The sequence below is a fragment of the Puma concolor genome, chromosome A2, assembly GCF_028749965.1.
Source record: "Puma concolor isolate L17-30 chromosome A2, mPumCon1.1.hap2, whole genome shotgun sequence".
Classification (NCBI taxonomy): Eukaryota; Metazoa; Chordata; class Mammalia; order Carnivora; family Felidae; genus Puma; species Puma concolor.
Genome location: NC_141668.1, coordinates 164,269,483 through 164,290,033, shown reverse-complemented (window position 1 = coordinate 164,290,033; position 20,551 = coordinate 164,269,483). Strand labels below are relative to the sequence as shown.

Below are 20,551 nucleotides of genomic sequence, written 5' to 3'. Positions count from 1 at the left end.
CTAGTCCAAATCTGGGGCTCTTCAGAACCTCTTAAGATTCTAGCGAAAATTAAAGATTCCTCTCCAGAAAACTCTCTGACCCTTGGTTTCTGGTGGTTTGGAATCCCGTCCTTGAGCCGAGGGAGGAGCTGAGGGTCTTTACGCAGGCTCCAGGGCCCTCTAGGGGCCTCTGTCTCTCCGGGTGGGGCTGAGGAGGCGGGGCTGCGGGCCTCCTTATCTCCACAGCCACCTTTGGCTCCCTGGCGCGGGGCCCCTCAGTCTGGGCCCTTTCCCATGGGGTCTCTGCTCCCCCTCTCGCTGCTGGTTTTGCTGGCGGCTGCCTACCGGGGAGGCGGGAGCGCGCGTTGGCGCCGGGCTGCGCGGGCTCAAGGCCCCGGAGGCAACTCTCCGGAGCCCTCGGAGACCTCGGCGTCCTTCTGGGTGCGCGTGAGCCCGGCGTTCAAGGCCGTGCCGCCGGGGGGTTCGGTGTGGCTTAACTGCAGCAGCAGCTGCCCCCTGCCGGAGAATTCCAGCCTCAGCACTCGGCTGCGGCGAGGCCGAACGCTTAGTGGGCCCGGCTGGGTATCCTACGAGCTGTTGGATGTGAGGGCCTGGAGCTCCGAGGTGCGCTGCTTCGTCACCTGCGCAGGAGAAACGCGGGGGGCCACGGCCAAGATCACCGCCTACAGTGAGGGACTGGGGCTCAGGTTCTTCTGGGGTGAGGGGAGGGGGACGGAGGGGGGGGGGTATTTGACAGTCGCGTTAGGGGGCGCACGCGCACCTTGCTCAGCGGCCCCCTCTTGCTTTAGAACAGCCGCACAGCGTGATCCTGGATCCCCCAGTCTTAGTGGGCAGTGAGTACACGCTGCGCTGCCACGTGACACACGTATTCCCCGTGGGCTTCCTGGTGGTGACTCTGAGGCGCGGCGGCCGGGTCATCTACTCTGAGAACCTGGAGCGCTTCACTGGCCTGGACCTGGCCAATGTGACGCTGACGTACACGTTACCCGCTAGGCCCCGCGACTTCTTGCAGCCCGTGACCTGCCACGCACGCCTCAATCTTGATGGCTTGGTGGTCCGCAGCAGCTCGGCACCCATGACGCTCACAGTCCTCGGTGAGGCACCTTTGGAATCCTGGAGACTTGAGGAGGGGTGGGGAAGGGTTATGACCCCGGCAGGGTGAGAGAGCCAAGCGGCAGCTCCATGCGGGGCGTCACATCAACATGTGTTCCCTTCCTAATTCTCACCTCCTGTCCCCAGCTTGGAGCCCCGCGCCCAAGGTCTTGGCCTCCACCTCCATCGCGGCCTTTGTGGGGATCCTTCTCGTCGTGGGGGCCACCTACCTGCGAAAATGGCTATTGATGCAGTCCCGGGGTGCAGAGGGGGTGGTCCATGACCGCTGAGCCAGAGGAAAAAGGAATCAGAAGCAATTTGGGGAACCCTGACTGGTTCAATAAAGCCTTCCTCAGTCAGCCTCTGTCCCATGGCCTAAACGTCCCCCATTAGGGTTCCTTTTTGGCCTTGCCTCAATCACTTTCTCCAAGTTCCTGGTCTCTCTTAGGGCACCTGAGGTTTCCTCATTCTCAACCACCTGGGGACCTGGGCGTCCCAGTCCCTCTGCATTTCCAGCCAAGTGTGGCAAAGTACTTCTCCTGCAGGCATTATCAGAGGGGTGCAGATAGGCATAGTTTGGGTACTGGAGGGCTTTGGGCTGTGGTGGTGGTAGGGGATGGCTCACAGTATGGTTTTTCCCGATTGGCTCTGCTGCTGCCACGCTGCAGCTCTGATTGGATGTTAAGTTTCCTTTCCTATCCCCCACCCCCCTTAAAACCTAGCACTTTCCTGGAGGACAGGGGTGGAGCGAGAACTGGCCCCCACAGTTCACTGTTAGTGCTGGGGGGAGAGCACAAATGGGAGGGGGCCCATGACAACGAGGGACAGAGATATGAAGAAAAGGTGCCCATGTGGTGACTGCAGGGAAGGAGCAATCAGATGGCCCACGTGGGGTGTCACAGACTCATGTCCTGGCAATGTCTTGATAGTCACCGGGCACATGCGGGGGTGTCAAAGCTTGGGGCCCGGATGAAGGGTCGAAGTGTTATAGTTGGTCTCTTGGTCTCGCGTGGACAGAATCCGAGCCCGCACTGGGTATCTGGCAGGGCCCGGGCTGTCCAGGGCCCCGCCTACCGCGCGGAAAGCGGATTCTGGGGTGCTCTTCCGAGGCTTGAGCTCATACACGCCGCGTAGACACGTGCCCGCTGCACGCTGGGTAAATACAGACCCAGAGCGGAGCCGACCCTAATTTAGACGCCCGCGAACGCTGCGCGCATGCACACGTGTTCCCGACTCGCTGGCACTTTCGTCCCCACCCCCTCTGTCGCGTGCGGGGGCGGAGCCGGAGGGGGACTAGGGGCGTGGCTGTAATCCTCAGCTCTCCAGGTCAAAAGGAGAAGGATCCGTGAGGGAGGCCTCCCCACACCCTTCCCTAGAACTGTGCCTTCCCCCATCCTGCTCTTTCCAGATCTCTCCTAGCCCTCAAACCCTCAACCCCCTGCTCAAGGGGCGCGGGGCGGAGGCGGAGGGGGGAGGGGGACGGATAACTATGGGGGCGGAGCTCTGAGTCCAGCTTATTATCACGGCATCCAAGCTAGGGGTAGCGTGGGGGGTTGAGAAGGGCAACCCAGCATCCCCGGACCTCCGCTTCGCCGCGGAGGATGACGCGGGAGCGCGCGGCCGCCCCCAGAAGGCTCCGGGCGATGGGGCGGGCTTCCACGTAGACCCCGGGGGTCGCTCGCTCCTGCCAGCACGCCTTCGCCAAGGCCGGGAGCCTGGAGCACGCTCGCCCTCCCGCCCCCCCAGCCGCCTCTGCCGCCGCCCCCTCCTTGGAAACCAAGTTACCAACGTTAAACCAATCCCCGAACGCAACTCTGCCTCCTCCACAACCCACCCGCCGCGCCGTCCTCTAGCCCAGCTCCGCGCTCGCGCTCGCGCTCTCCTCGCCTCCTGCGCTTCCCCCGCGGCGGCGATGCCAGGGCCCTCGCCAGGGCTGTGCCGGGCGTTGTTCGGCCTCTGGGCTGCCCTGGGCCTGGGGTTCCTCGGCCTCTCAGGTAAGAGCCGGGTCCTGGCTCAGGGTGGACAGGGTGGGGGCGGAGTTCCCGGACCAGATAAGCGGCCACAAGCCCCTCCCGGCTCCGCCCTCCTCTCGCTCCACTCCCACGCTTCTGCCCCACCTTGAGCCCTGGCCTTTCCCCTCTATCCCTCTTCCCACCAACATACACTGGAGACCCAGCTTCCAGACTCCTCGTCCGCCCAGATCTCTACCCTACCGTCTTCTTCGAGATCCTGGGTGCTCTTCCGAATCCAGCCTCATGCTCTGGATACCCCGTGTCTCCCTTGTCCCCTTCCGGGGTACCTCCCCACGCTCTGTTATGCACCCTGGTCCACGGACTGACATCTTCCTCACTCGTGGTCCGGAAAGACCCGATTTCCCCAACTGCCGTGACTCAGAGGAGCTATTCCCGCTCCATCCGGAGCCCTGGCAACCGAGTCCCTCAGCTGTTACCGCGATTCCTTCCAAGAGCCCAGCCTTCTGTGTTCTCCCGGGTTTGGGGGGGTCCTCACTTATGCTTGACTCAGTTTCACCTCCCCTTTGCCCTCGCCTCAACCTGTCTCCCCCGTCTCCGGCAAGAATCCTGAGAACCAGTTCGTTTTCCTTCCTCCACACGAGGTCCCCTCCTCCCATCGTTGCGGTGTGCGTCAAAGACCCCATCTTTCATCCCCTCCCCCCTCCCCCCCATGCTTTCCCATCGCTCCATGGGCATCTTGGAGACGGGGGGGGGGGGGGTGTCTCCGCTGCCCCGTCCCAGAGACGCCCTCGAGGTTTGAACCCTGGGAGCGCGCCTGCAAACCTGAGGCCGGGACAGGATGCAGGGCTCCTGAGTTCTTTCTTGCCCCCTGCTAATTCCCTAAGAATCCCTGATTCGAATAGGGGCACTAAGATCCCAGGAAAGTGGCTCCCCAGGCTGAGCCCACGTTTCCCTGGGCAGCGGTCGCGCAGGAGCCCTTTTGGGCGGATCTGCAGCCCCGCGTGGCGCTCGTGGAGCGCGGGGGATCTTTGTGGCTGAATTGCAGCACTAACTGCCCACGACCTGAGCGCGGTGGCCTGGAGACCTCGCTGCGCCGGAATGGGACCCAGAGGGGCTTGCGCTGGCTGGCTCGGCAGCTGGTGGACATCCGTGAGCCGGAGACCCAGCCTGTCTGCTTCTTCCGCTGCGCGCGGCGCACACTGCAGGCGCGTGGGCTCATTCGTACTTTCCGTGAGTTCTCAGCGGCCACGCTTACTCTACTACTTTCCCTCCCTTCCAAGTCCCGCCCCCTGGGTCACAGAGTCCTCCCCTTCGGGCTCCACCCTCTGGATCCCCACGCGCTCCCGCTCTGGGCCCCTGGTTCCACGCCACGTCCCTCTAAACCCCCGCGTTTCCAAAAAGCTGTGGTTACCCTTTCCAGAGCGGCCGGATCGTGTAGAGCTGGTGCCGCTGCCTGCCTGGCAGCCTGTGGGCGAGAACTTTACCCTGAGCTGTAGGGTCCCGGGCGCTGGGCCTCGTGGGAGCCTCACATTGACCCTGTTGCGGGGCGCCCAGGAGCTCATCCGTCGCAGCTTCGCGGGGGAGCCACCCCGAGCGCGGGGCGCTGTTCTTACAGCTACAGTACTGGCGCGAAGGGAGGACCATGGGGCCAATTTCTCTTGCCGCGCGGAGCTGGACCTGAGGCCGCACGGCCTGGGGCTCTTTGAAAACAGCTCCGCCCCCAGACAGCTCCGAACCTTCGGTGAGTGAGTGTCGGGAGAAGGGGACCAAAAGGGGTCGGGCAAGTGTTAAGAAGTTTGGAAGCAGGGAAATCTGAATTCTAATCCTAATTCCAACATGCCCCAGCTGCACGTTGTTTTCCCCTACGTGCCTTGAGGATAATACGATAAGATGGTGCATGGAACGTGCTTAGTACATACTGAGCGTTTGATACATAAATTCAAGCTGTTCTGTGACTCCCAGCCCTGTCTCCGGATCGCCCGCGCCTCGCTGCCCCCCGACTCTTGGAAGTGGGCTCAGAAAGACCCGTGAGCTGCGCCTTGGACGAGCTATTTCCAGCCTCGGAGGCTTGGGTCTACCTGGCGCTAGGGGATCAGAGGCTGAGTCCCGATATCACCTTCGAGGGGGACGCGCTTATGGCCACTGCCACAGCCACAGCTAGTGCAGAACAGGAAGGCGCCAGCCAGCTGGTCTGCAACGTGACCCTGGGGGGCGAGAGCCGCGAGACCCGGGAGAACGTGACTATTTACAGTAAGAGGGAGTGACGCGGGCGCTTCGCGGTTCTGGGGTGGAGCCAGAGGAACGGGAAGGCGGGGCAAATAGTGGGCGGGGCCTTAGTATAGGAATAGGCGTGGTCCGAAAGTCCATAAGGGGTGACAGAGACTGAATAGCAGGCGGAATATGAGACGCCGGAAAGGGAAGGCCGCAAACCCAGCGAGGATCTCCGAAAGATTTGGCGGAGACAACCTCAAGGGGGCGGGGCGAGATGGGGCGGAGCCTGCGCATCCCGAGGGGCGGAGCGCGATACCCTTAGTTTGGCCGCAGAGCCGGGAGGGTTCGGGTAGATAAGGGTCAGCCTCGACCCACAGGAGGGGCGTGGTCAAGGGATTCACCGCCAATGCCCTGTCCCCAGGCTTCCCGTCGCCCGTCCTGACCCTGAGCGAGCCCACCATCCCCGAAGGGAAGGTGGTGACAGTAACTTGCTCAGCTGGGGCCAGAGTCCTGGTCACACTGGACGGAATTCCAGCCGTGGTCCCAGGGCAGCCCACCCAGCTTCAGCTAAATGCCACTGAGGACGACGACAGGCGCAGCTTCTTCTGTGATGCCACTCTCGAGGTGGACGGGGAGACCCTAAGCAAGAACAAGAGCGCCGAACTCCGCGTCCTATGTGAGTTGGCCTTTAACCTCTCGCCTCCCCGTGATTTCCAAGGACCTGTCCAGTCCCTGGCCCTGCTGTGGAAGTGGGGCTTTTCCTCAAGGTCCATGTCCAGCTTCTCTGTATCCCACGCCCCTGCCTGCAGACGCCCCTCGGCTGGACGATTCGGACTGTCCCAGGAGCTGGACGTGGCCTGAGGGCCCAGAACAGACGCTGCGCTGTGAAGCCCGAGGAAACCCCGCTCCCTCCGTGCACTGCGCACGGCCTGACAGCGGGGCAGTGCTGGCGCTGGGCCTGCTGGGTCCAGTCACTCGCGCTCTCGCCGGCACTTACCGCTGCACTGCGGCCAATGTCCAGGGCCAGGCAGTCAAGGACGTGACGCTGACGGTGGAGTGTGAGTGGGGGTGCACAGGGCGCATCTCTAACAGGGTCTAGGGGCAACTAAGCCTACAAGGAAGAGTGGGAACAGGATCTGAAGTGTGCCTTTGGGCAGGATTTTGGAAAAGGGAAGAGGCTGGCGAGTGGGATTAGGGGAAGATCTTGGGGAAAGAGGGAGAGGAAGAAGTAGACGTGTCCATAAGGGTCTGGGGTGCGACATCTGGACGGAGTCTTGGAAAGGGGGACTTTCCAAGCCCTCTAACAATTTTTAGGTCAAAGACTCGGGGACGGTCCTGTGGGCGCTTTGTAGGAATCAGAAAAAGGGCTCCAAACAGCTCACAGCTCGACCAGCGTGAAACCTCTTTGGTTCAGTGTCTTTGTGCCTGCCCAACACTTTGTGGCCGCCCTTGGATGGAAAGGGGGTCTAGGGACATTAGGCCAGTCCCTAAACCCCAAACCGAACCAACATATCTTCCTCCAGACGCCCCAGCGCTGGACAGCGTGGGCTGCCCAGAACACATTACATGGCTGGAAGGAACAGAAGTCTCACTGAGCTGTGTGGCGCATGGAGTCCCGCCGCCGAGCGTGAGCTGTGTGCGCTCTGGGGAGGCCAGGGTCCTGGAGGGCCTGCTGCATGTGGTCCGGGAGCACGCAGGAACCTACCGCTGCGAAGCCACCAATGCTCGAGGTTCTGCAGCCAAAAATGTGGCTGTCACGGTGGAATGTGAGTGGGGACAACACGGGGCAGGATGGTATGTGAGGATAACCCTGGCCTGACTTCCAGTCTCTGTGTGACCTTCTGCTCCCCAGATGGCCCCAGTTTTGAGGAGCTCAGCTGCCCCAGCAATTGGACATGGGTGGAAGGATCTGGGCAGCTGTTTTCTTGTGAGGGGGATGGAAAGCCAGACCCAAGCGTGGAGTGCATCGGCTCAGAGGGCACCAGTGAAGGGATGCTGCTCCCGCTGGCACCCCCAGACCCTAGTCCCAGAGTCCCCCGCATCTCTAGTGAACTGGTACCTGGTATCTACGTCTGCAACGCTACCAACAGGCACGGCTCCGTGGTCAAGACAGTCGCCGTGAGCACGGAGTGTGAGCGGGGCCCAGGCTGGTGGGAAGTAGGGGTGCCCCAGGGTCTGCGCCCCCCCTAACGTCCCCCATGGCTGCTTTGCAGCGCCGCCGCAAATGGATGAGTCCACCTGCCCGAGTCACCAGACGTGGCTGGAAGGGACTGAGGCTGCCGCGCTGGCCTGCGCCGCCCGGGGTCGCCCCTCCCCGCAAGTGCTCTGCTCCCGGGAGGGCGTGCCCAGGCCTCAGCGGCTGCGCGTGTCCCGAGAAGATGCGGGTACCTACCGCTGCTTGGCCACCAACACGCATGGCACGGACGCACGGACTGTCACCGTGGGCGTGGAATGTGAGTGGGAGCAGCACCAGATGGAGGGCGCCCGGTCCCCCAAACAGTGACTTGCAGCAGTAGGATTGCCCAAGACAGTTCAAGGGCACCTCCCCAGACCCCTTCCTGATTCCTCATCTAAACCTGAGGAGAATGAAAACTCTAGGGAACAGGAGCCCGGGCCCCCTCGAGTTCTAGGTCAAAAGGGCGCTGGTGCAGGGCCCCACTTCTCATTCCTTGAGCCAGGGCACAGGATTTTAGTGCTGATGACAGCCTGATTATGGGGAGAGGTGGCTCTGGTGGGAGGCAGGGTCCTCGCCTGCCCATCTGAAGAAGGGTGCTCTCAGATTGTGGTTGGGTGGAAGGTCAGTAGGTCAGTGGCTGGACCGGCTCTGAGCGGCCCCTCCAACCTCCCGTCCCCTGCAGACCGCCCGGTGGTGGCCGAGTTGGCAGCCTCGCCTCCCGGAGGCGTGCGGCCAGGTGGGAACTTCACGTTGACCTGCCGCGCGGAGGCCTGGCCCCCAGCCCAGATCAGCTGGCGCGCGCCCCCGGGGGCGCCCAACATCGGCCTCTCGAGTAACAACAGCACGCTGAGCGTGGCGGGCGCCATGGGCAGCCACGGCGGCGAGTACGAGTGCGCAGCCACCAACGCGCATGGGCGCCACGCGCGGCGCATCACAGTGCGCGTGGCTGGTGAGTGGCGGCTGGAGGGGCGGGGCGAGGGATCTTCAGGGGGCGTGGCCTGCGGCTTGGGGCCCCCGAACCCGGTCCTTGTTTCCGCTCCCGTTCCGCCGCACCCGAGACTGAAGTGTGCCAGGGCCGAAGTCAGGGGCGCCCTGGCGAGTGGGGTTTCGATGGCGGGTTGGGGGCGGAAGGTGGAGGGAGGACTGGAGCTCACGGGGAGGGACCCTCCAGGGCTGTGATGGCTGTCGGAAGGAGCTTATTAACTTGGGGTCGGTTATGTGTGATGAGACTTGATCTAATAATTCGCCCTTCACTGCGTCGCTGTGGAGAAGGGGGGTTGGAGAGGGACCTAGAGCAGAGGAGGCGGGTGAGGGGGGCCCTCGCCAAGATCCCTTCCCCCTACTTCGCGTATCTCTGTGGTTTTTCCGGGTGAAGGAATGACCCGGTCTCCCCCCACCTTCATCCTTTTGGGGGTGAGTTGGTTGACTTGTGGGTATCTCTGGAGCTAGGGGCTTCTATCCAATGCCGAGATGACACTCCTCGGGGTCGGGGCGCTGGGGGGGGGGTAGCCTTCCGGGTTTTCTCCTATCCCCCACCCTGCGCTGTGAGTTCCCTGGGGTTCTCTGCCAGGCCCGGGAGGTCTCACCTTGCGCCTGCGGGGAGGGAAAAGAGGAGGCCGGGCTTGGGAGCCTTGAGCCGGTCCACCCTCTTTGAGGATCTCCACCCCGCAGGTCCGTGGCTGTGGGTCGCCGTGGGCGGCGCGGCGGGGGGCGCAGCGCTGCTGGCCGCGGGGGCCGGCCTGGCCTTCTACGTGCAGTCCACCGCTTGCAAGAAGGGCGAGTATAACGTGCAGGAGGCCGAAAGCTCTGGTGAGGCCGTGTGTCTCAACGGCGCGGGCGGCGGCGCTGGAGGGAGCACGGCCGCAGCCGAAGGTGGAACCGAGGCTGCGGGCACCGCGGAGGCGCAGGCCGGGGGCGAGGTCTTTGCCATCCAGCTGACGTCAGCGTGAGCCCGCTCCCCTCTCCCCGCGGGCCGGGGGACGCCCCCCAGAGGCACAGGGGGGCTTACTTATTGTTCTATTTATTTATGTATTTATTTATTTATTCATTTATTTATTCAATTCCAGGGGCGTCATCCCCTTTTTCTACCCCGCCCCCCAATAAAGTTTTTATAAAGGACTCTGGGTCCGTCTGCTTCAGTCTGCGATGTGGAAGCAGCCCAAGGTTCCAATGCCAACCCCGCGGGATATTCCTAAATAAACTATTTTTGCTTGTTTGTTTTTGAGGGCCTACTATGTGTCAGGCGCAGTGCAAGCCGCCTTCATGCGGTGTGACCCGGGGCTTGCTCTCTCGGTGTCCAGTTTCCTGCTCTCAGCTGACCCTTGGGCTGGGGTGGGGACCACACCCCTTCCTCCAGCTCCCTACCCTTTATCTCTTCCGCCCAGAGCACTGACCTCTAACCCAGCTAACACTTGGGGGGGGGGGGGGGGCTAGGTGATTCCCCCAGGCCTGGTTCCGGGAAGAGCTAAAGCTGCCTCCCCAGGATGGGTGGAGGCCCTTCCCAGGGGTCTGGACACCGGGCTCCCGTCCTGAGGCCTCACCAGGATGAGTAAATGCAAACAGGGACTGCAGTTATGAGCGTCAGCCCCCAAAATGTCCCTCCCGTTAAAGGGTGCATCCCTGCCCCCACCCTCAATGCCTTCTCCATCCTGTGTCCATCCAAGGTGTCTCAGTTTACCCCTAACCTGCCTTTTGACTGCCCATCACGACTCACAAGAGACAGGGCAGGGCAGTATCAGCTGCAACCGCACTCCACCCCCCCCCCTACCCCCCCAACCCCCCCCCCCCCCCCCCCGCACAGCACCACCTCCCTCACCGCCCGGCAGCATAAGGAGAGAACAGCTGGACCTCCCCCCACCCTTGCAGTCTCTGCCTCTCTCCAAAGCAGGAACAGAGCCAGAGAGAAGGAAACAGTCCTGGACAGCTCCCACTCCATCAGCTGCCCCAGGCAAACATTTCCCCGAGCAAAGGTAAGAGCAGGAAACGGGGGTTGGGCTGGGGGGCTGCCTAGAGGCCTAGTCAGGGTACAGAAGGAGAAAAGGCACAAGCATGGTGCAGCCCCTACTGTCACACACACCATTAACCACCTCTCTCCACTCCCACCAGCGTCTTCTCGATTCCTCGGAGTCCCACAAGGTCCCACCTGCCACAGGGCCTTTGCTTTTGCCATTCACTCTGCCTGGACTGTCTTCATCTTCAAGTCCCACAGCTAGTTCCTTACCCCCAGGTCTCTACACAGATGTCAGAGAGGCCTTGGCTGTCCCCCCTCAGAGAGGACCATCACTAAGGTAGCCCCCCCAACTCCTATCTCCTTACATACTTTATTTTCTCTAAATAAAGTACCAGCCACTACTTGCCATTCTACGAGATATTTAATTATTTGTTTACTGTCACATTAGAATTTTGGCTTCACTAGAGCGGGGACCTTTGTTCTATTTACCATATAGTGTCCCCACTGGCCTGGCACACAGGAGTTGCTCCATAAATGCTGAATAAATGGGTAAAAACAGCCGGGAGTTCACACACAGTCTGAGACCTCTGTGTGTTCAACGTGTATCCCCAAGGAACTTCATGCTGGGCACTGGGGTGGCCTATCATGGTCAGGGACACAGATGTGGCTTTGCACCTCTGAAATCACGGTCCAGGTGGGGAGATGAATGTGAATGAAATAAGCTCAGAGTAGTAGAGACTTGAAAATTCTGGTATGTTCTTTTTTTTTTTTTTTTTTTAATTCTGGTAGGTTCTAAGAGGGAGACCAGTGAGGAGCTGAACTAGAGCCTGACATAGCATGGGATTGGGGTGTCTATTTTAGACTGGGTGGTCAAGGAAGACTTCTCTGAATATGTGGTGCGGGGCTGAGCCCTGCCCCCAAGTCATGAGAAGGCAGCGGCTATGGGGAGACAGGGCGGGAGGGTGTTCTGAGCTGAGGAAGAGTGAGACCGAATGAGTCAGGGATCTGAGGGCTGAGGAATCCCGGGCCCAGGCCTTCCCGGTGGGCTCACCCGGGAGAGACAAAGAGGGTTTCACCTTCCTGGAGTGTGTGGCCAGGCAGGTCTCGCTCACTGTCACGGGGGTGACATCCCCACCCTGGCTGCAGCCCACCCATCCTCCCAGTGAGCACGGGTGCCCTGTGTGTCCAGGGCCCTCCTCTCCCACGTGGCTTTTGGCTTCAGGCTAGGGACACACTTTGATGGGGTGAAAGAGACCTTGAAAGAGGAGCAGCGGGGCACAGAAGGGACTGTATGCATAGAGACATGGGAAGGTGACATTCTGCAGGCAGGGGGAGAGCTGATAGAGGGCCCAGGGTGTGGATACCACCGTGTGCCAATGTGTGTCATCTAGGTGTATTTCCTGTGTGTTGTCACGTGTGTGTGTCAGCAGGTGTGAGTATCAGTGCATGTTTCTGGCTAGTGTGTGGTCTGTCTCATGTGAGTGTCAGCACATGTGAGCTTGTCCATGTGTCTTGTGTGTGTGCGAAGGTGTGTGTCAGCCCCACTCATGTATTTGTCTCGCCTTTTTGTTTTTAATGTTTGTTTATTTTTGAGAGAGAAAGAGAGAGAGTGAGCGGGGGGAGGGGCAGAGAGAGAGAGAGGGAGACAGAGAATCCGAAGCAGGCTTCTATGGCGCTGAAGCCGGATGTGGGGCTCAAACCCACAAACCGTGAGACCGTGACCTGAACTGAGCCGAAGTCAGACGCTCAACCGACTGAGCCGCCCAAGGCGGTGCCCCTGTCTCTCTCTCTTTTTAAGATCTTATTTTTGTAAGTAATCTCTACCCCCAACGTGGGGCTTGAACCCACAACCCCGAGGTCAAGAGTCGCCCACTCCATGGGCTGAGCCAGCCAGGCGCCCCATGTGTGTGTCTGTCTACTGTTGTCAGTCTCTGCGTGTGGTGGCTGTCGCCCTGTATGGGGAGTTGCGGTGAAGGTGACTAATTCCCTGTGGGGCGGCTGGTGCCCGTATAGACGACTCTGTGTGTGTCCCTCAGAATCCGAATGAGAAAACACCTGCCCCCACGTGCCTGCGTGCGTGAGACGCGATCCCCGAGTCACAGTGCTTTTCTCAGAGTCGTTTTGTTCTTTATTGTTACTGCTGTCAACAATATGAGTGTCACTGCTGAGGACATTTTCTGAGGAGAGGCTCAGCCAAGCCGGATTGGACCAGGGGCCACGATGGGGCACAGTGGCCCCCTGAGACAGGGGCTCTGGAGCCGGAGGCCTGGGTCTTCCACCTGGGATCCCTGAAGGGGAGGGGGCAGAGAGAGGAGGAAGGCTAGACCCCCAAAGACTCCAGCTGTTTCCCCACTCCTCCCAGGAGGGCTCCTGCCCATCTCCTCCCTGGAGAAACTGAGTCCGGATGGGCTCAGCTAGGTGAGGAAGGGCTTACCCTTCCTGAGCCGGGCCTTGGTGGGGGCCCAGGGACACCCCACATCTGCCACATAACTTCTTGGGCTGGACGCTCTTCCTGGGCACCAGCCAGCAGCTGGAGCAGCGGGTGCCATATTTTTTGTACCTGGGGTGGGGGGTACAAGAAACCAACATCAGGATGCAGCAGGGGCCCAGAAACTGCCTCAAGGGAACCACTTTCCCCGAGGGTGTTTCCCTTCCCGGAACCCCACACTGGCTAAGCATCCAAACTCCTCCTCCGTTCTGAGGACCTGATACCACACGCATTGCAGAGAGGGGTCCCGTCTTCAGCATCTCTCCAGAGTGGGGTCCTCTGGGTCCTACAGGAAGCACAGCACCGGGGCCCTGAAGGGGCAGAGGTCAGGGTAAGGGGCAGAGGCCAAGAGTCTGGGCTCAGGAGGCCCGTGCAGGTGGGGCATGTTGTTGGAGTCTCGACGAGGGCCCCACCCGGCTCCGGGCCAGCCCTGGGTATTACCAGATCTAAAGCAGAGGGAAAGCCAGGAAGGGAGACAGATGGCAAAGCTAAACAGAGGAGGAAACCGGGGGTGGGGGTGACTCAGCTCGAGTGGAGGGAGGTGCACCATGACTCCTTCTGGATGGGTCTAAATGGGGAAGCAGGACGGGAAGAAAGACAGAGACGATGGGAAATTGCCTCCCCCCCACAAATATTTATAGCTGTCAAGTCTCCGGGACTCACCCAGGGCCTCGCCGCCTCCTGAGTTGGCCTCAGGGCCCCCCGCAGGGCCTGTGGAGGGACCCTGGGAGCGGCTAGTGCAGGTCAGGCTGGAGAATAGACAGGAGTTAGCACTGGGGGATCTGTATCTCGTCCAGGGCAGCGCCCCTCGATGACGAAGATGATTCACTGTCCGGGCATCAGGCATCCCCCGAGGAGGCTTCTGATGTCTGAAAGGCCTGACCTTGCCCCTCGTTAACAATGATAATGGTGATTATCATATGAAGAGGTAGGAAGCCTGGGGCCAGCCTGCCAGTTTGAGTTCCTATTTCTCCCAAGTCCCCACCTCGTGACTCTGGACAAGTGATCTCACCCTCTGCACCTCAGTTTCCAGATCTGTAAAATGGGATTCACGAGGCTTCAATGAGCCCATACACATCAAGTGCTGCCTGTTACCTCTTATTGTTGTTCCTGACAAATGGCTGTCATTAACATTATTGAAAAAAGTAACAGTAGCGGCGGCCCTCAGGATGGTCGGGCCCATCTCATAAAACCAGTGACCGATGTTCACCGACTTCGGCTCGGGTCACAGTCTCACGGTTCACGAGTTTGTGCCCCATGCTGGGCTCTGTGCTGATTGCTCAGAGCCTGGAGCCTGCTTTGGATTCCGTGTCTCCCTCTCCCTCTCTGCCCCTTCCCCGCTTTTGTGCTCTCTCTCAAAAATGAATACGTTGAAAAAAAAAAAAAAAGAACCTGCGCTCAGACCAGAACGTCGCTGGATCAGAGCAGCAGGGCTGGGACGGGCACCAGCCTGAGGTCTCGAGCCCTTTGTAACTGTAGGGCTGGCGTGGGCGTCCATGAGCAGATGCCTGGAGGTCCCTGCCCCCACCATTATCACTATAACTTGCAAAAAAGGGCGCCCTCCTCTGGGCCAGCCCCTACCTGTAGCTGGCTAGGATCTGGAGGCTGGAATCCGGCTTTATTTGAAACTTCAGGGTCACCCCCTCAAACCGGGGATCCACTCTCTCAGCGCCCCGGTGGGGCTTTGACTGCTTCCGGGGCTTCCTCTGGGGTAGGGCTGAGGGGGCTGGGGGAGCCTCCGGGGGCCTCGAGCTGCAGCATTGCTGGCTGATTGGGGTCAGCATGTTCTCGGCATCCCTTGCCAGAGGCGAAGGTCCCAGAGACTCCAAGGCCTTCAGCTCCCGGGAGGCCCCCAGGGTTTGGGTGTCCTGGGCAGGGCGCTGGACCAGCCCCTCTGCTGTTTCTTGGAGAAAACGCAGGGCAGTGACGGAGTCCTGGCGTGCAGGCCAGAAGGACCTGGGGACAAGGGACAGTGTGGGCAGCACCTGTGCAGTCTTCAGAGACATGGGCTAAGGGGATTGCGTGGCCTCTGACCCCCATATGACCCCAACTCTCCCTGGGGACCAGAACTTCTTCTTTTTTAAGCACCAGTAACTAACACCGTGACCCCTGGATAACCCCAGGAACCAGCGGTCCTGACCCTTTGACCACTGGGTCAGGTTTGGGGAAGGGGCCGCTCCTTCACGCACCTGCCATTGGGTCTGGGGCATCCTGGGGTCCTTGGTGCCTGCTGAAGAGGGGGCGCCCGAGACGCCTTAGGGTCCAGACACGTCGGCGCCAGCAGCTCCTGGAGCTTGGAGAAGTCTGGGACAGGCCGGGCCTCCATCGCGCCCCGGCCCTGCCCCACCTCCCCCGCCCCGATCGCGCCCGGCCCCGCCCACCCTGGGCCCACTCGATGAGCCCCACCTGAGGGGAGCAGGACGCGCCTGGTGGGGGCGCCTCTGCAGAGGGTGCAATGAGCCCCACCTGGGCGGGGCCAGCGGGGTCGGGCGCCTCTAGCAGGCGATGCTCGCACCCGGTTCCCAGCGCCTCAGGCCAGCCTCGGTGCCACTCTGGTCACCCGGCTCAGGTGGACTTCGCACCCCGCCGGGCCGGGCCGGACCCCTCCGGATCCCTCCGCGGCGGTGGGGGCGGGGCCTTGCCACGCCGATCCACGTGTGCTCAGGCCCCCACGCCCTCTCCTCCCGGGAGGTTCCAGGTCTCCGCCCCGGTGGTCCCCCACCCCCGCGGCCCCATCGCTGCTATGAGAGGGCAGAGTTGGGGGTCCAGGTGAAGAAGATGCAGCCATAGACCCCAGGCCTGCCCGCCCCTGAGGACACTCAAGATGCTGGAGGTCTGTGAGACAGTTTTATTGTCATTCCAGTCAGATTCCACCCCATCCACACACTGATTCTCCTGAGTCTGGGGGAGGCTCCCGGGCAGGGGCTGGTGCCCCTCCCACCCCCCACCCCACCCCCCACCCAGAGCCTGGACATGGGATCTGAAGCAGGGGCTTTGGGCTTCTGGCTGCTCCCAACATCTCTCTCGGGCCTGTCCACGCTCTGGGCTGGGCGGGCAGCTTGGCTATTCTTCCAGTCCTGGCCCCGAGGGCCACGACGGCTGCCCACGTCAGTGGGGCTTGGGGACATGGCCGTCCACGTAGAAGTTCCTGGTGATCTTCGGCAGGGTGAATTCGGCCCCTTCCAGCTCTGGAGTCAGCACGATTTGGCAGCCCAGCCGGGAGTTCTCCTGAAGAAGGGGGGCCATGTCCAGCATGTCGTCCTCCCTGGAGCAAGGAGAACAGCCGTCAGCGGCGGGCATGGTGTCTGGCTGGCGGGGGCCCCGAGGGTGGGCAGGAGCAGGCTGCCCAAATCCAGGGGGGATGGTCAGGAGGCAGCGCCGCCGCCAGCAGCCGCGAGGGGGCGAGAAGCTGGGGCTGCCTTCCACCGCCGCCCGTGTGGGCCTCTGGGCAGCAGGGGCGCGGACTCAGCGGCCGGGCCCTGCCGCGCAGGCCCGGGAGGGGCCGCCTGCTCACCGCTCATCAGGAGGAGGCAGGAGGTCCAGGTGGTCCTCGCTCACGTACACATGGCAGGTGGAGCACGCCAGGGAAGCTTCACAGGCCCCTGGGGGCAACAAGTGGGGACGTGCCGGTGAGGGACACGGTCAGGCAGGTGCGGCTCGGTCGAAGGCATGAGGGAGGAGAGGCCGTTTGTTTCACCAGACGCCCCTCCTCTCTCCGTCCTCTGCACACGCACCGTGTGGCCCCCCCACCCTGTCATTCGCTCAGCTAGCCGTTCCCGAACTGTGGATAGGCCTGCAAAGGGACGTCCAGGGTGTCCTGTCTCCCAAGGACTCCCCAGTGGCCTACGTGCATGGCACCATGAAGGAACATGGACTTGACTTCAGTGTAGCTGAGAGGTGAAAACTCAGGCAGGGTCCCCATAGCCTGTAAGCCCTGGCTGGGACCCTCTCGCCGCACCAGGCAAGGGTGTACCCATCTCTCCGTTGCTCCTAAAGATGGGACCAGCTCACTCCACACCTAGTGTGGCAGAAGAGATCAGAATATCAGGGTTGCAAGACGCAGAAACTGGGGTTTCCTGCTTTTCCCTGGACACATTCCCAACTTTTGGATTGATCACTGAGAACTGTGCTTCAGGATAATGTCCTTCCTGGCCTAAAACCTTCCAAAGGGTTTTCTTTCTTTCTTTTGTTTTCTGTTTTTAAGTTTACTTTGAGTGGGGCGTCTGGGTGGTTCAGTCAGTTAAGCATCCAGCTTCAGCTCAAGCCATGATCTCACGGTTCATGAGTTTGAGGCCCGCGTCGGGCTCTATGCTGACAGCTCAGAGCTTGGAGTGTGCTTCGGATTCTGTGTTTCCCTCTCTCTCTGCCCTTCCCCTGCTCACGCTGTTTCTCTCTCTCTCTCTCTCTGAAATAAATAAATGTTAAAGTTTATTTTGAGAGAGAGAGAATACCAAGCAGGCCCCGCACTGTCAGCACGGAGCCCGATTTGGGGCTTGAACCCCCCAACCGTGAGACCATGACCTGAACCGAAACCAAGAGTCAGACGCTTAACTGACTGAGCCACCCAGGCACCCCTCCAAAGGGTTTTCATAGCCAGAATAAAACCAATCCTTAAGATCCTCCCGATCTCTCCCTCATTCCACATCAGTCACACTGGCCCCTCTGCTCAACTCCAACATGCCAACCTCGTCTCCCACCACAGGACCTCTGCACTTGCTGTACCCTTGCCCTGAAATGCTCTTCTCTCTACTTTTTCCATGGTTAGATCCTTCTTGGCTTCAGGGACTCAACTCCACTGTCTTCCAGTTCCCCCACCTCCGATTTCTTATCCTTCCCCCTGGCCTTGATGACTCTAATTTCTGCACGGCATTTACCACAGTCTAAAGTTCCCGTCTTAATCTCTGGGTTTACCTATGCTCCGTCAACCTGGCCTCCTCTCTGTGTACTTGGCACTGAGGCTGGCATGCTGTGGATGCTCAAGAGACACGTGTTCTAAGTGAATGGGACAGAATTCTCTCTCTTCCAGACATGTTGGACGATGATGATGAAGCTGCAAGGCAGCCTCCTGACCCGGAAGAAGCTCCTTGGGGGACCCGGTGGCTTAGCTCACCCTCCCCATCTCCTGGGGAGAAAATGTCTGGGCCTTGAAGCTCCAGGTAGTCCCCAGGGATCTCTTCCTCAGCCCTGTTTCCCACCTCATTAGCATCCTCACCCCATGAGAGAGAGATTATCTAACGTAACAGTCCCAACTAGTCACTGGGCACTAACCACATGCCAGGGATTAAGCACTACTTACGAGATCTGTGTAATTCTCCATAGCAACCCACAGTAACTAAATTACCCCATATTATAGAGGAGGAAACAGAGGTCCAGAGATGTTAAGGACCCTGGCTCAGGGTCATACAGCTGGTAACAGGCAAAATTTGACCGTAGGCCACTTGCCTCGAAAACTCATGTTCCAATCTCTGTCCTGGTCTCCTGGTGACTGAATCCCAGAACAGAACTTGAAGTAGGCCTGCCATGCCCAGCCCCCCCAATACCTCCGCCCCCTGTAATGATTCAATACTTTAGGCTCTGTATTATATTCACCCAACCAGTAACCCTGTATATTTTTGTTTCAGACCGCCCTCTCCAGCTGCTCATGATAAATTTTTTTTTTTTCAATGTTTATTTATTTTTGGGACAGAGAGAGACAGAGCATGAACGGGGGAGGGGCAGAGAGAGAGGGAGACACAGAATCGGAAACAGGCTCCAGGCTCTGAGCCATCAGCCCAGAGCCTGATGCGGGGCTCGAACTCACAGACCGCGAGATCGTGACCTGGCTGAAGTTGGACGCTTAACCGACTGCGCCACCCAGGCGCCCCCAGCTGCTCATGATATAATTACATGTCTACTCATGAGATCATTGTCCCTGTTAGGTTGAAACTGGTGTGAAACAACAGGGGCCTTATCTGTTTTGTACACTGTTGCCTGGCACACAGTAGGTATTCAATATGCACAGAAGAGCAGCACAGATTAGCAGCTAAAATAAACTGGCTTTGCATCTAGTTTTGCCACTTACTTGACCTTGGACTGTGTCAATTTAACCTGGGGCTCAGTTTTTTCACCTAAAAAGTGAGATAATCCCCCCTATTATGTAGCGTTGTTATGAAGATTTTATCAAATCAATAGCTATTTAACACGCTTAAGGTAATGTCTGCTATCATTATCTTTCATTCAACAGACACTGACTTAATACTTGGTGCATCTAAATACCATGACAGGCAACCGATAAGCGGCAAAGAGGGTTTCTGGTCTCATTCTGAGGACAGACGACAAAATGGAAAGAAAGCAATGACAAGCGCTACGGAGGCAAATAAAGCGCACTGAGGACCTAGTGTGACTGGGGATGGGGACGTAAACTGGGATGAAGGCATGAGATTGTCAGAAAGGTGACATTTACACTGAGACCTGAAGGATGAGATGGAGAGCCAGAGGATCTGGTGGGAAAGTACTTCAGATGTCTGGAGCAGCAAGTGCAAAAGCCCCGAGGCAGGAACGAACTTGGTTTTTTGTTTGAGGAACAGCAAGAAAGCCAGTGTGTCTAGACTAGAGAGAAGGAGGAGGAAGAGAATACAAGCTCCTGGAGGGCAGTGGTGTAAATAACCTCTAACAAGTGCTCAGCAAATAACTGCTGAGTGAGTGAAGAGGTTTAGAGCTGGTCAGAGACATTGGTGAGGAATCTGGATTTTAACCATGTTTGATGGGAAGCCACAGGAGGGTTAAGTAATGGAGAACCCTATCTGATTTGCGGGTCTTTTTAAACAATGAATAAGGCCCTCCCCAATTCCCTGTGCCGGGCTCCCACCTTCCAGGTCCACTCCGTGGCGCTGGGCCAAGTGGAGAACATTGTCCCCCACTCTGCCGCTCACCGGAATCCGTTGGCCTGACCGGTCTACGAACACCACGTTCACCCTGGGGACAGATGGAGGTGCAGATGCCAAACTTGATGATGGACGCGGTGGCCAGGTGGAACCTACGGTTGGGGGGGGGGGGGGGCTTGACGGTCAGGGGAATAGGACGACGTAGAATGGGACAGAGATGAGGCTGCAGGGCAAGGTGGGGACCGGAGGAACCTCATGGGATAAAGAATAGGGGCCTTATCCCCCTACACTCACACGTCCCCGGGCCGCTCGGGGCCGCCAGCTTCCTCCTCCCCCGCCGGGTGCGAGCCTGAAAAACACGGTTCGGTGAGCGGCCCCGCGGCGCCTTGCGGGGGTCCGACGGATGAACGCTAGCCCCCGAAGCGCCCCAGGTACCTGTCGCTCGGAATCCTCTGGCTGTCGCTGGCGCCGCCGCCTCCCCAGACCCCCAACTGCCTCCGGGCCGGCTCCACCAGGCTCCCCTGGCCGCCCGCAGCAGCAGCCCAGCACTCACGCCTCCCCGGGCCACGGAGGCGGCCATGACAGACATCACGTGACCCGGGACTGGGCATGCCCAGTGGCAGCCGCGCGACCAAAGCGCCCGTAATTGCCCGAATATAAGCCCTGTCGTTTGCGTGGGGCTCGTGAGAGCAAGGGCTTCAGGCAGGAACTGCCAAGGTAGGAGGGCGCCAGGCTAGCTCACCCACACAAAAGTCCTGCGGGGCCATCCCTGACCTCCCACCCACGCCCACTGTTTGT

At 59.9% G+C, this 20,551-nt stretch overlaps 4 protein-coding genes across 8 annotated transcripts; 2 read left to right on the top strand and 2 right to left on the bottom strand.

Moving 5' to 3' along the window:
- Positions 1–16: 16 nt before the first annotated feature.
- Positions 17–1,451, top strand: ICAM4 (intercellular adhesion molecule 4 (Landsteiner-Wiener blood group)). The gene is made up of 3 exons (XM_025916536.2): positions 17–667; positions 789–1,094; positions 1,240–1,451. The coding sequence occupies exons 1-3, from the start codon at positions 274–276 to the stop codon at positions 1,380–1,382; spliced, it is 843 nt and encodes a 280-aa protein (XP_025772321.1). The 5' UTR covers positions 17–273; the 3' UTR covers positions 1,383–1,451.
- Positions 1,452–2,630: 1,179 nt separating this feature from the next.
- On the top strand, positions 2,631–9,570 carry ICAM5 (intercellular adhesion molecule 5). Its single transcript, XM_086699132.1, has 11 exons — positions 2,631–3,086; positions 4,026–4,295; positions 4,486–4,806; positions 5,028–5,315; positions 5,698–5,952; positions 6,086–6,334; positions 6,800–7,042; positions 7,129–7,407; positions 7,490–7,729; positions 8,135–8,401; positions 9,124–9,570. Exons 1-11 carry the CDS (start codon positions 3,005–3,007, stop codon positions 9,399–9,401), a joined length of 2,772 nt encoding a protein of 923 aa, XP_086555258.1. The 5' UTR covers positions 2,631–3,004; the 3' UTR covers positions 9,402–9,570.
- A 3,262-nt stretch (positions 9,571–12,832) lies between these two features.
- Positions 12,833–15,231, bottom strand: ZGLP1 (zinc finger GATA like protein 1). Its single transcript, XM_086699130.1, has 5 exons — positions 15,080–15,231; positions 14,472–14,846; positions 13,554–13,639; positions 13,108–13,201; positions 12,833–12,962 (listed from the first exon to the last, which is right to left on the bottom strand). Exons 1-5 carry the CDS (start codon positions 15,214–15,216, stop codon positions 12,833–12,835), a joined length of 822 nt encoding a protein of 273 aa, XP_086555256.1. The 5' UTR covers positions 15,217–15,231.
- A 492-nt stretch (positions 15,232–15,723) lies between these two features.
- Positions 15,724–20,539, bottom strand: FDX2 (ferredoxin 2). Of its 5 annotated transcripts, none has more exons than XM_086699125.1 (6): positions 20,189–20,535; positions 20,048–20,102; positions 19,738–19,905; positions 19,333–19,478; positions 16,405–16,492; positions 15,724–16,155 (listed from the first exon to the last, which is right to left on the bottom strand). In XM_086699125.1, the coding sequence occupies exons 1-6, from the start codon at positions 20,340–20,342 to the stop codon at positions 15,999–16,001; spliced, it is 768 nt and encodes a 255-aa protein (XP_086555251.1). In that variant the 5' UTR covers positions 20,343–20,535; the 3' UTR covers positions 15,724–15,998. The 5 variants fall into 5 exon arrangements, with proteins under 5 accessions (XP_086555251.1, XP_086555252.1, XP_025772344.1 ...); XM_086699126.1 differs by having other exon boundaries at positions 19,738–19,844; positions 20,189–20,522; XM_025916559.2 differs by lacking the exon at positions 19,333–19,478 and having other exon boundaries at positions 19,738–19,844; positions 20,189–20,523.
- Positions 20,540–20,551: the final 12 nt, after the last annotated feature.

Excerpts from the sequence above, each read along its gene's own strand:
- ICAM4 (XM_025916536.2), top strand. The coding sequence starts at position 274 with ATGGGGTCTCTGCTCCCCCTCTCGCTGCTGGTTTTGCTGGCGGCTGCC. Across the intron at positions 668-788 it reads GGCCAAGATCACCGCCTACA|AACAGCCGCACAGCGTGATC; the intron begins GTGAGGGACTGG and ends CTCTTGCTTTAG. Across the intron at positions 1,095-1,239 it reads CATGACGCTCACAGTCCTCG|CTTGGAGCCCCGCGCCCAAG; the intron begins GTGAGGCACCTT and ends TCCTGTCCCCAG.
- ICAM5 (XM_086699132.1), top strand. The coding sequence starts at position 3,005 with ATGCCAGGGCCCTCGCCAGGGCTGTGCCGGGCGTTGTTCGGCCTCTGG. Across the intron at positions 3,087-4,025 it reads GGGGTTCCTCGGCCTCTCAG|CGGTCGCGCAGGAGCCCTTT; the intron begins GTAAGAGCCGGG and ends TTCCCTGGGCAG. Across the intron at positions 5,953-6,085 it reads CGCCGAACTCCGCGTCCTAT|ACGCCCCTCGGCTGGACGAT; the intron begins GTGAGTTGGCCT and ends CCCTGCCTGCAG.
- ZGLP1 (XM_086699130.1), bottom strand. The coding sequence starts at position 15,216 with ATGGAGGCCCGGCCTGTCCCAGACTTCTCCAAGCTCCAGGAGCTGCTG. Across the intron at positions 14,847-15,079 it reads TGCCCCAGACCCAATGGCAG|GTCCTTCTGGCCTGCACGCC; the intron begins GTGCGTGAAGGA and ends CCTTGTCCCCAG. Across the intron at positions 13,640-14,471 it reads CAGATCCTAGCCAGCTACAG|CCTGACCTGCACTAGCCGCT; the intron begins GTAGGGGCTGGC and ends TCTATTCTCCAG.
- FDX2 (XM_086699125.1), bottom strand. The coding sequence starts at position 20,342 with ATGTCTGTCATGGCCGCCTCCGTGGCCCGGGGAGGCGTGAGTGCTGGG. Across the intron at positions 19,479-19,737 it reads CCACGGAGTGGACCTGGAAG|TCTAGACACACTGGCTTTCT; the intron begins GTGGGAGCCCGG and ends CCTTCTCTCTAG. Across the intron at positions 16,493-19,332 it reads CTCATCCTTCAGGTCTCAGT|GGGCCTGTGAAGCTTCCCTG; the intron begins GTAAATGTCACC and ends TGTTGCCCCCAG.